This window comes from Salvelinus fontinalis, chromosome 34, assembly GCF_029448725.1.
Source record: "Salvelinus fontinalis isolate EN_2023a chromosome 34, ASM2944872v1, whole genome shotgun sequence".
NCBI classification, from domain to species: Eukaryota; Metazoa; Chordata; class Actinopteri; order Salmoniformes; family Salmonidae; genus Salvelinus; species Salvelinus fontinalis.
The window spans coordinates 21595994-21608240 of NC_074698.1; the positions used below are offsets into that span (position 1 = coordinate 21595994).

The window sequence follows — 12247 nt, forward strand, 5'->3', positions numbered from 1 at the left end:
ACAAACACCTCGCCCCCCTTTTTCTGTTTTTGAAACACACACACACCCACACACACACACACACAGCCACTACAGCACAAGCACGCCCATACGCGCGCACATTGCGCAAGTTTTTTTTCTCAGGGACAGACTGCGCTAAGCGTGAACAAACGCGAGAGTTCATAACGTGGTGAGATTCTGTTTTTAAAAACCATTTTATTTCATTCAAAATATTTAGTACATACATTTTATAGCCTTACATTCTTAAGGTATTTTACGAAGCCTTTCTTACAGATCCAGGGATCTGATGCAACCACCCCCCATTGTCAGTGTCCAGTTGGTCATCAAAATGCCGGGATCTCTTGCCAGGCTCATCAACACTTGCTAAGTTTTCACTCCAGGGGTAAATCCTACGTCGGGCCTTTTGGTCCTGGCTATGTCTCAAGAAAAGTCGAGGCCAGCGTCTTAACTGTTCGCGATTTTTGAAGAGAATGTCCAGCTTATTCATAAGTGTTATGAAAATTGGATAATCAACCCATTTAAAACTAAACACAGGAATAAAAAAGTTGACATCTTTGCATGCTCTGGATGCTACTGGAGAATTGACAGACTTTGTAGCATTACCCGCATCATAAACTTGACAGGCTAAAATTGTCACTTTGTTGTCCGGGTTATAGTCCATTGAAGCAATTCTTAGAGCCTTGAGATCACTGCGTCCGAAGACCTGTTCTTCCAACGCATAGCCTGGCACAGCTGTGCCACTCAGGACCTGTTCAATTTTACAAAGAGCCATCCGGATGTTTAGCCATTCTCTCATGCCCAGAGCAGGAGAAAAACTCCCAGGTTTTGCCTGATAAACGGGTTTGGGGCCACAGGCGTTGAAGATCTTTACCGTAGAATCCTCCGGCTGGAATATGTAAGACATAGGGCCCTCACTCGTACCCAAAAATCCTTTAAAACATTCTGGAGCTTCACACAGAACTTCCTCAATGCTTTGTTCACTGGGTTCATGACAAGCCGAGCATAACATACCATAAATTGACATATGTGTCATTTTTGTTTAATATTCAGGGGGTTTATCTTGTACAATCTTAAACATGCATTGTTTTGGGGCTTTATAAGGCTTCTGCAAAGCCAGCCTCTTTGAAATGTTCATTAACAACCCCCCAACACTAGACATCCAGGAACAGTTTGACATGACACCTGGTCACTTACCACCCAAAATCCCCCCCCCTCTAACCATCAGAATGTCCTGACCGGAAGCCCAAATATGGGCATGCCCCCCTTCTACAAACCATTGGGGCATCAATCACTACATAGGTTCATAAATCATGATCTTTTTCTGATTTACGACATTGACAACTTGACACTTACCCCAAAGACCCCCACCCCGGCCAGGATGTCCTGACCGGAAGCCCAAATATGGGCAGGCCTGCTACAACAGGACATAGGGTCATAAATCATTACATAGGGTCATAAATCAGGCTGGGGTCATAAATCATTACCGGTTGACCTGACAACTGGACCCTTACCCAAAGACCCCCACCTAACCATCAGAATGCCCTGACAGGCAACCCCTTAGGTTCACATAGCGGTCACATAGGCTCACATAGGACCACATAGGGTCATCCATCAAATCTGGACGTGTGACATCTACTTTAATCTCTCTGTGATTCCCTCCAGTCCAGGGCTCAGCGTTAGATGTGATTCCCTCCAGTCCAGGGCTCAGCGTTAGATGTGATTCCCTCCAGTCCAGGGCTCAGTGTCAGATGTGATTCCCTCCAGTCCAGGGCTCAGTGTTAGATGGAATTTCCTGTACATGAGTCACAAGGTCAGGCTGAAGGGGAGAGGAAGGCTTTAGCCTCCAGTTGACTGGAAGCAGTATGCCACCAGAGCATGATTCACCTCAGCCTAAGACAGTCAGGAGGCGATAGGGAAGGCGATACAGAATCGATTGAAATGGATCAAAGAGCCTCATTCCCGGGGGCCCATAATGGGACGACGTCATGTGAAACACTAGACCAGCACTCTCAACCCGCTGTCATTGGCCTCTCTGAGGGAAGGGAGGATTGACAGAGAGATTCAGAGCCTCACACAGTCAGAAACACACTGATCTGTCATTGTAATAGATGGACCTCAGAGCACAAAGCTGCAGTAGAGGTGCTCAGTGATCTCAATACTCACGCTCAAGGTTGTTGACCGGTCTACCTTAGCTACACAACTGACGTTATCTCTTCAAAATGTGGGTGAAAACAAATTAGTAGAGCTAAATGAAAGCAAATTTAACTGAAACGTGTAAATGTTTACACTTTGCATTCCATACCTTTGTGATTAAATGCCAGTGTGCAGTCAACCCAAGCTCATAATTGCAAAGTCATTTCAGTTGTTATTTTTCCGCCTTGTTGTGTCTTCACAAAGCCTGGCATTTCTCCTTCATTAGACTGTTTCCTCACCTTCCCCATTAACAATTGCCTTATGCTGAAAATACAAATATAATTGCGGGAAAGCATAAAGTAATTATTCAAACAGAAAAATAAAGAAAGGGAAATTAAAAGGGAAATTAATTAATAATTTGTATTCGGTGGGATTTTTGCATCTCTTTCATGAAAAACCGACTCCTTTTATTTTTAATCAGCGTCACTGAAAATTAAATGAATTTGGTTGTTGAGCATTCTTTATTGTGGCTTATTCAATGAATATGAGAGCGCTTTAGTATAGACATCTGTTAGTAATAGAAACAGCCATAGAAAGGGTGTGCAAAAGGCTGATATTAGTCTGTGATCCTCAAATCTTATCTAGGGAAGGTTATGGGAGAAATGTTCCTGTATGCCAAACATTTGGTTGGTTCTGGACCACTTAATACGTAGAGCTCAATGGCAAATTCTGTGTCTTTGAGCTTCATGCATTTCTTTTCAGAATTAGAAAATAACCTTTCCATTAGAATTGATCCAATCCCATCAATTCAAATCATATGACTCTGTTGTTTAGAACATTATAATTGCAGTTTTTTAAATGTTTTTTTTTTTTTTTTTTTACACATCCAATCTATAGAGTGCTGTTTTTGCAAGTGGATACCGTATGCTTCTCTCCTATGACTCCTACATGATTCCAGGTGTTGCTGTTCTATTCAACTTGGATCCTTCAAGAAGATGATAAGATGCTAAGGCAGGGATAAAGGCAGCTTTGAATGATGTTACTTCTTTCGAATTGAAGGAGACATCAGATAAATCTGTGCTTATCCTTGTTAGCAACTCACGAGATCAACAAACTTCAGGCCACCAGAGGAGGTTTGGTAAAGTTGCAACAAGTTTTTGGTTTATGTCATGTAACTGTTGGTTTTTATGCCTCTCCCAATATGGTTGTTACTTTTTTACACTATGCAATTGTTGTATCACTGGGATCTCTTTGCAGTATGTGATGCAGAAAACTAACAGACGTTGTGATGGCATTGGCAGATGAGCTGGATGAAAAATGTCCTGACCCCCTAAAGATTTGTCAATGTAGGGCAGATACAGTTATAGACCAGCATTAGTTCAAGCTCATGTGGCTCAGTGTTTCTTAAAGCAACAGTGATGTATCCAGACATGCCTTGCAACCTGTTCAAAGTGTATCCAGACATGCCTTGCAACCTGTTCAAAGTGTATCCAGACATGCCTTGCAACCTGTTCAAAGTGTATCCAGACATGCCTTGCAACCTGTTCACAATCTTTCATTGTGCCTCATGACGTGTGACACATGAAGTGAGGTTTACTCTCACAATACTGTTTTGTCTTCTCTTCCGAGCTTTATTGTTGTTTTGTCTGTAGAGTGACTAATATTCTTTCTTTGAAGCACAGGGATTCAGTTAGTCATCTTGAACTTAACAATTAGAACTCCTGGATTTCTTCTGAATGTGTGAAGAGCTGGGATATTCACTTATTCAGAATTGTAGCAACAACTACACTGCTGTACACTGAAACAAAGCAGCACCTGCAAACCATAATCACACCCCAAAAACATCCTGCATGCGTTGTGCACAATAGAACCTCTGGTCACAGCGCATATCGATACAAAGCCCACGTCCATGCAGAACCTGTCTGTGTTGATGGTAGGTTCTTGCAGTGCATCTGCCCCAGCAGGCTCCTGTCCCTCCCTCTACCACCGCAGGGTGTAAGGGGGAGAGATGAGGTGAGGTGAGCCTCAGCCCTAGCCAGCCACCCTGCAGGGCCCACATGACACTTTACACACTGCCAGGGTAATGACACGGCATGGACTCTCATCGTTACAGGCAGTCCATCAGGTTTCACTGACAGGGGCAGAGTGAGGCTTTCAAAATGGATCTGGGTAACAGTGGGATCCCTTCTGTCTTGTCCAGCCGCTGGAACCTGGAAGGGTTTCACTCAGTGGTTCCCAAAATGCCTGCATTATGTTCAACCAAGCATGTTTGACATGTTGAGGTGATGTTAAACCATTAGATATGTAGTATGTATGTAGTTCCTATGTAATTAAGTTTTTTCATTATAATAACCAGAGATATCGGTTTGAGGGTTATGACAAAGTACAATGTGGACTCATAATGGGTAAAATGCGAACAATTGTTGGTATCAAGTAAAGCATTGACCTGTCACGTCTGGATGAAGACTTTCACACAACAAAGCCATTCCAAATGAGCTCTATTACAGTAGATAGACTACATCTGAAGTGCAGATGTGTATAACTCCAACAATACTGTTTTATGGCATTCATTATTTCAAATTCTCACAAAGCCCCTCCACTGACAGGCTCCAGAGCATAGAAATAAGAATGAATAGAACAGGCTTTCCCATTCAAGCCAATGATGGCATTATAGGGTGGGCATGGCGGTCTTTGCGAGTGTAGCCAGGTGTTTACCAGTAAAATTGCCAGATTTAGAGGTACCAAGCCTGTTCTATTCATTCTTATTTTTATGATCCAGAGCCCTGCAGGCAGTACAGCTGTTCGTCCAAACATTCCTGTATGTCACGCCCTGACCTTAGAGATCCTTTTTATGTCTCTATTTTGGTTTGGTGAGGGCGTGAGTTGGGGTGGGTATTCTATGTTCTATGTTATGTATTTCTTTGTGTTTGGCCGGGTGTGGTTCTCAATCATAGGCAGCTGTCTATCGTTGTCTCTGCTTGAGAACCATACTTAGGTATCCCTTTTTTCCACCTGTCTTTGTGGGAAGTTGACTGTTGTTTAGGGCACATAGCCTGTAGCTTCACGGTTTGTTTTGTAGTGTTTGTTGTTTTGTTCGGCGTCTTTTTCCAAATAAAGATAAAATGTACGCTTACGACGCTGCACCTTGGTCCTCATCTTTCAACGGCTGTGACAGAACTTCCCACCACCAACGGACCAAGCAGCGTGGTTAAAAGGAGGAATGGACATGGGAGGACATCCTGAACGGCAAAGGGATCCTGGACATGGGAGGAGATCCTGGCCGGAAGGGATCGCCTTCCATGGGAACAGGTGGAAGCATTAAGGAAGGCGGAGGCAGCAACGAAAGCAGAGCGGCAGCGTTACGAGGGAACACGGCTGGCAAGGAAGCTCGAGAGGCAGCCCCCCCCCCCAAAAAATTGGGGTGGCACACAGGGAGTGTGGCTGAGTCAGGGTGGAGACCTGAGCCAACTCCCCGTGCTTACCGTCGTACTGGTCAGGCACCGTGTTATGCGGTGGAGAGCACGGTGTCTCCAGTGTGCGTTTATAGCCCGGTGCGCTACATTCCAGCTCCCCGCATCTGCCGGGCTAGGGTGAGCATCCAGCCAGGAAGGGTTGTGCCAGCCCTGCTCTCCCGACCTCCAGTGCGTCTCCTCGGCCCAGGATATCCTGCGCCGGCTCTGCGCACTGTGTCTCCGGTGCGTCTGCACAGCCCAGTGCGTCCTGTGCCTGCGCCCTGCATCTGCAGGGTGAAAGTAACCATCCAGCCAGGACGGGTTGTGCAGGCTCCTAGCTCGAGACTTCCAGTGCGCCTCCACGGCCCAGTGTATCTGGTGCCTCTGCCTAGGACAGGGCCTCCTGTATGTCTCTCCAGCCTGGTGAGCCCTGTGGCAGCTCATACGTCTCCTCCCTCCAGTGATGATCCATGACACGAAGCCTCCAGTGATGATCCATGGCAGGAAGCCTCCAGTGATGATCCATGGCAAGAAGCCTCCAGTGATGATCCATGGCAAGAAGCCTCCAGTGATGATCCATGGCACGAAGCCTCCAGTGATTTACATTTACATTTAAGTCATTTAGCAGACGCTCTTATCCAGAGCGACTTACAACTTGGAAAGTTCATACATATTCATCCTGGTCCCCCCGTGGGAATTGAACCCTGGTCCCCCCGTGGGAATTGAACCCACAACCCTGGCGTTGCAAGCGCCATGCTCTACCAACTGAGCCACACGGGACCAGTGATGATCCATGGCACGAAGCCTCCAGTGATGATCCATGGCACGAAGCCTCCAGTGATGATCCATGGCACGAAGCCTCCAGTGATGATCCATGGCACGAAGCCTCCAGTGATGATCCATGGCATGAAGCCTCCAGTTAGGAGTCATGGCACAAAACCTCCAACAAAGGCCTCCAGCGACGTTCCCCAGTCCGGAGCCTCCGGTGACGGTCTCCAGTCCGGGTCCCCCAGCGACGTTCTCCAGTCCGGGGCCCGCAGCGAGGGTGCCCAGTCCGGAGCCCGCAGCGAGGGTGCCCAGTCCGGGGCCCGCAGCGAGGGTCCCCGCACCAGAGGTGCCACCAAAGTGGGGTGATCCAGTGGTGGAGCGGGGTCTGCGTCCCTCACCTGATAGTTGCCCACCCAGACCCTCCCCTATAGGTTCAGGTTTTGCGGCCGGAGTCCGCACATTTGGGGGGGTAATGTCACGCCCTGACCTTCGAGATCCTTTTTATGTCTATTTTGGTTTGGTCAGGGCGTGAGTTGAGGTGGGTATTCTATGTTGTGTATTACTTTGTGTTTGGCCGGGAGTGGGGGCCGGGAGTGGTCTCCAGTGCGTCTCCTCCGGCCGGCGTACATGGCACCAGCCTTACAAATGGTGTCCCCGTTTCGCCAGCATAGCCCAGTGCGGGCTATTCCACCTCGCCGCACTGGCAGGGCTACAGGGACCATTCAACCTGGTAAGGTTGGGCAGGCTCGGTGCTCAAGAGCACGTGTCCTCCTTCACGGTCCGTTTTTTCCGGTGCCACCTCCACGTACCAGTCCTCCGGTGGCAGCCCCCCACACAAGGCTGTCTCTCCGTCTTCTCTCTCCAGTTGTTCCCACCTGTCCAGCGCTGTCAGAGCCTTCCTCCTCTCCAGCGCAGCCAGTGTCAGAGCCTTCCTCCTCTCCAGCGCAGCCAGTGTCTGAGCTGCCTGCCTGCCCAGCGCAGTCTGAGCTGTCTGCCTGCCCAGCGCTGTCTGAGCTGTCTGCCTGCCCAGCGCTGTCTGAGCTGTCTGCCTGCCCAGCGCTGTCTGAACTGTCTGCCTGCCCAGCGCTGTCTGAACTGTCTGCCTGCCCAGCGCTGTCTGAACTATCTGCCTGCCCATCGCTGTCTGAGCTGCCTGCCCAGCGCTGTCTGAGCTGCCTGCCTGCCCAGCGCTGTCTGAGCTGCCTGCCTTCCCAGCGCTGTCTGAGCTGCCTGCCTGCCCAGAGCCATCCAGCCAGGACCAGCCAGAGCCGTCCAGCCAGGACCAGCCAGAGCCGTCCAGCCAGGACCCGCCAGAGCCGTCCAGCCAGGATCCGCCAGAGCCGTCCAGCCAGGATCCGCCAGAGCCGGCCAGCCAGGATCCGCCAGAGCCGGCCAGCCAGGATCCGTCCCTCAGTCCGGTGCTGCCCCTCAGTCCGGAGCTGTCCCTCAGTCCGGTGTTGCCCCTCAGTCCGGTGTTGCCCCTCAGTCCGGTGCTGCCCCTCAGTCCGGTGCTGCCCCTCAGTCCGGTGCTGCCCCTCAGTCCGGTGCTGCCCCTTAATCTAGTGGGGTTAATTTGGAGGAGGCTACGGAAGAGGGGATTGACTATGGTGGGGTGGGGACCACGACCAGCGCCAGAGCCGCCACCGTGGACAGACGCCCACCCAGACCCTCCCTTAGAGTTTATGCTGGTGCGCCCGGAGTTCGCACCTTAAGGGGGGGGTTATGTCAAGTTCCTGACCTGTTTTCTTTTGTCTTGGATTTATTTAGTTGGTCAGGGCGTGAGTTGGGTGGGTTTGTCTGTGTGATTTTCTATGTTGGGATGTTTGTGTTCGGCCAGGTATGATTCTCAATCAGAGGCAGCTGTCAATTGTTGTCCCTGATTGAGAATCATACTTAGGCAGCCTGGGTTTCACGTGTTTTGTGGGTGTTTGTTCCTGTGTCAGGTTTTGCGCCACACAGGACTATTTCGTTTTTGTCACGTTTGTTGGTTGTTTTGTATTTTGAAGTATTTTGTTGACTTTCAGTAAATAATGAACACTAACCACTCTGCGTTTTGGTCCTCTCCTTCTGTCAGCGAGGACAGCCGTTACAGTATGAGATCTGTCCAGAGATAGCAGTGGTGTGCTTTGATATCTGACTGATGATCTATGGGATTTTGTGCATCTTTACTCTACTACACAGTTTTCACATTTTAAGGCAGGCATTTTGTGCTATTCCCTTTTGCGCAACGAAGAACGAGGGAAGACAGATTTCATCAGAATCGTCAACTTCCTGACATCTGTGGGACTTCATGTCATGTGAGGGAGTGAATATGTTCCCTTTATTCGATGAGGTCTATTTGGTCAATGTTGTTCACAGCTTCTCTTCTACTACAGCAGCAGATGCAGGACACTGTACCTTATTTTCATTTCAACAAATGCATTGATCATCCCATTAGAACCCTAAACACAAAAGAAACTCAAATAAAATGTGAACTCTTTAGAATGTTTAACGTGAAGTGACAGGAGAGCATCTCCGTGGCGTTAGAACAACAGTTGCTTTCTTTCAGTTGCTAATGGAGAGTTGTGACAGTTACAAAAAAGATGTGTGGCAACACAAGCCTTCATTTAATCTTCTGGTTTCGGATAAGTAGCTGGAACTGCGCATAACATACATTTAGCAGGGAAAAGTGCTTCCTGTTGTAGAGATTTGTCAAAGCAATCAGCACAGTAGGGTAAAGTACCTTGTTAAACTGGATTTTTCCACAGTTCTAAAGGAATAGCTTTTTTAGAAACAATACAACGGAGTAGAACAACAACCAATAGACAAAATCATCCAATTAAATGGCAATGTACCGCTATTCCAAATCCCAATATCCTTGACGAACATAAAACAAGATTTGTGCCCAATGTCCCTTCACACTATAGCTGTATTGCCCTGTTCAATCACCCTGTTTGATCAAGGGACCAATTACACGATCTTCAGATGGCTGAGCTAAACTAACCTGCTTTGAGCTTGCCAAGGAAAAAGTTTTACACTGAAAAGAAGAGGTTCCTTGCTATCTACAAACTGTCTAACAATCAGGCCGTCCCCAAAAAACGTGTTGGAATACTTCAGGTTTCTAAAGGTTGTTCAAAAACTGATTGGAGTGACTGCTCCTATATCTGCCTTCCTGTTGTATTGGCTTTCCTTTGGCTTTTCATAAACGTTGGTAACATTCCGTTGTTCTTATACAGTATGTGCATCCATTTTGTATTGCATCACCATTGATTATCTTCAGAGTGGACCTCCTACAGTTGCACGTCTTAAAAAGTTAAGCAAATGTGAACAACCGCAGATGATGTTGTTTGCTGAAGAACACCCACATCCTGTCTGTTGTGTGTAAGGAAGTGGGAAGATGTCATGCCCCAGGACTCCCATATCCACCCACCACTATGTAAATGCATCAACTCATGAATCAGATGTACAGTAGATAAGTCATACGACTCTCAGAAATTCAGAGGTGTCCAGTCATTTCATTCCAGTCTGTAACGTGTCCAGAAACAGGTACAGTGTCACGGCCGTTGAAAGATGAGGACCAAGGTGCAGCGTCGTAAGCGTACATTTGATCTTTATTTGGAAAAAGACGCCGAACAAAACAACAAACACTACAAAACAAACCGTGAAGCTACAGGCTATGTGCCCTAAACAACAGTCAACTTCCCACAAAGACAGGTGGAAAAAAGGGTTACCTAAGTATGGTTCTCAAGCAGAGACAACGATAGACAGCTGCCTCTGATTGAGAATCATACCCGGCCGAACACAAACATCCCAACATAGAAAATCACACATGGACAAACCCACCCAACTCCCGCCCTGACCAACTAAATAAATACAAGACAAAAGAAAACAGGTCAGGAACGTGACACATACTTTGAATTTAGTAACGCAAAGACAATTTACTAAAATGTCTGTCAATGGGACATAGGTTTATGTGATCATTCACAGTGGAGTCCAGTCAGCCTGCATTAAAAGAGTCAATGATCACAAAAATGAGGGAAAAGTTGATAATATTGTCATGTATTAACAGCCATTTATTTGACATGAAATGCACATAATGTGAATCTATGGTAATGTTTCATTTGATTTCCAAACCTAACCTTTTCATTGTTTTCCCAATAGGCAACCACCAACATGATTATCAACATAGTCACCTGGATCTTACCCAGGCCCACACACCTAAAATTGGTAAGGATATTTAAGGTTTGCATGTTCACATAAGTACAGTATATATAATATGACTGTGGTTGGTTGCTAATATTTCACTCTTTCCAATGAGTAATAAAAATGTTTAGATAGTAACTAACCGTCTGTAGAGATATATGGTAGATGGAAAGTACATTATGGATACTAACCATCGGCTCCAGTACGACACATGAACTTTGACTAAATTCAAAATAAGTCAAAACATGCTTTTTTTTCATTCAAGCGAGGACAAAACTATTTTTCTTGACAGGAAATGAATAGCTTGGATAGCAAATGAAACAGGGTCTTGTGGAAAATGAATTATAATGGCATCTGTATGGCTTAAGTTATTGAAAAACTTCAATTACTTAAATTGTGCCTTATCTATTTTCCTAAATGAGATTTTCAATGAAAAGAAAGGTGCTTTTTAGCATGAAATGATTGAGTGGTCACAGCTCTAACACTGCAGTGAAACACCATGAGTTCAGAGAGAAAAGCTATTTGTGTATTGTTGCTAGATGCCTATCCATCTATCCTACATGATTGTCTGAGAACAAGAGGACTGCACTGAAACTCTACACCATGCTACACTGTCTGTTTCAACATCAGTGGAGCTGTGGACTCCAACCTCATGGCAGGATAGTTTTTGTATGTTTTGAGGCCAATATTTTCAAATTCAAAGGGACTTTTGAAAGTACTCATAAGTAGATAGATCTCTCCAACACAGACAACAAAGGATAGTTTTCAAGGTGGATCAAACCAGAGCTGATTATAAATAATTACTATTGAGAATGGCCACAATACATAGGAATCTGATGACTTGATTTGACTAGTACGATCATTATAAATAGCATAGACTTTCAACAACTAATTTGAAACAGAAAATGTCAGACACATTGGTTTGGTTATTAATATATACTATGAATAATGTTTGTTATTGTACTGATTCATTTTCTCTTACTTGGATTTGTTATGTAGCCCACAGACAAATGAGACATGGTAAGTAATACGCATATACACCTGCTGTACATGTGTATTCCCTTTCTCTTTTACGTACTGTATATGTCGACCTCTTGTTGTGACAGTGACGTCTTGTATATTGCTGGGGTCAAGGCGGGGGGTCACTCTTCCTTTTTGTTCAGACTGAATGAACCAGAGTTGACACACCAAACTCTCACTTACCTTCTCACTCTGCTCTGCTCTCTTTCTCTCTCTCTCTCCAGCATCTCTCTTTGTTGGGTTATCTGCCACACACTGTTTGCAATGGTAGAGTCTCATTAAGATCTGTGGTAACGCTTCAGAACCGGACCTTTGTTACACAAAATACACATTCTACTCCCTTCCATCTTTTCTTGCTCACACTCACATTCTCTTTCACTCTGTCTCTCTCTCTCTCACAGAATGTCTCACTTCTGTTCCACATGTTCCTTGGTGTTGTGGGTCCCTGTCCTCTCTATCACAGTAGTCACCCAATCCTATTCTTAATTCTTAACCTCTAACGCCTCACAAACCCGGATCCGGGAGCACCCCCATCACAAAAGCTGACTAGCATAGCCTAGCCTAAAGTTATTACAGGGATATCATAAAATAAAATGTTCATGAAATCACAAGTCCAAGACACCAAATGAAAGATACAGATCTTGTTATGCTGATGAAGGAGGACCCAAAAGCGACGTAATAGAAACAGAGTC

At 46.1% G+C, this 12247-nt stretch overlaps 1 protein-coding gene across 5 annotated transcripts in view; it reads left to right on the forward strand.

Moving 5' to 3' along the window:
* Positions 1–12247, forward strand: part of LOC129833490 (protein shisa-6-like) — a 108158-nt gene that overhangs the window by 76723 nt on the left and 19188 nt on the right. For 3 of the 5 annotated variants that reach the window (XM_055898135.1, XM_055898138.1, XM_055898137.1), the window contains 2 exons: positions 10494–10559; positions 11535–11555. In XM_055898135.1, coding sequence (XP_055754110.1) covers positions 10494–10559; positions 11535–11555 — 87 coding nt within the window. The remainder of the gene's footprint in view (positions 1–10493; positions 10560–11534; positions 11556–12247) is intronic. The other 2 variants (XM_055898139.1, XM_055898136.1) reach the window with 1 other exon arrangement.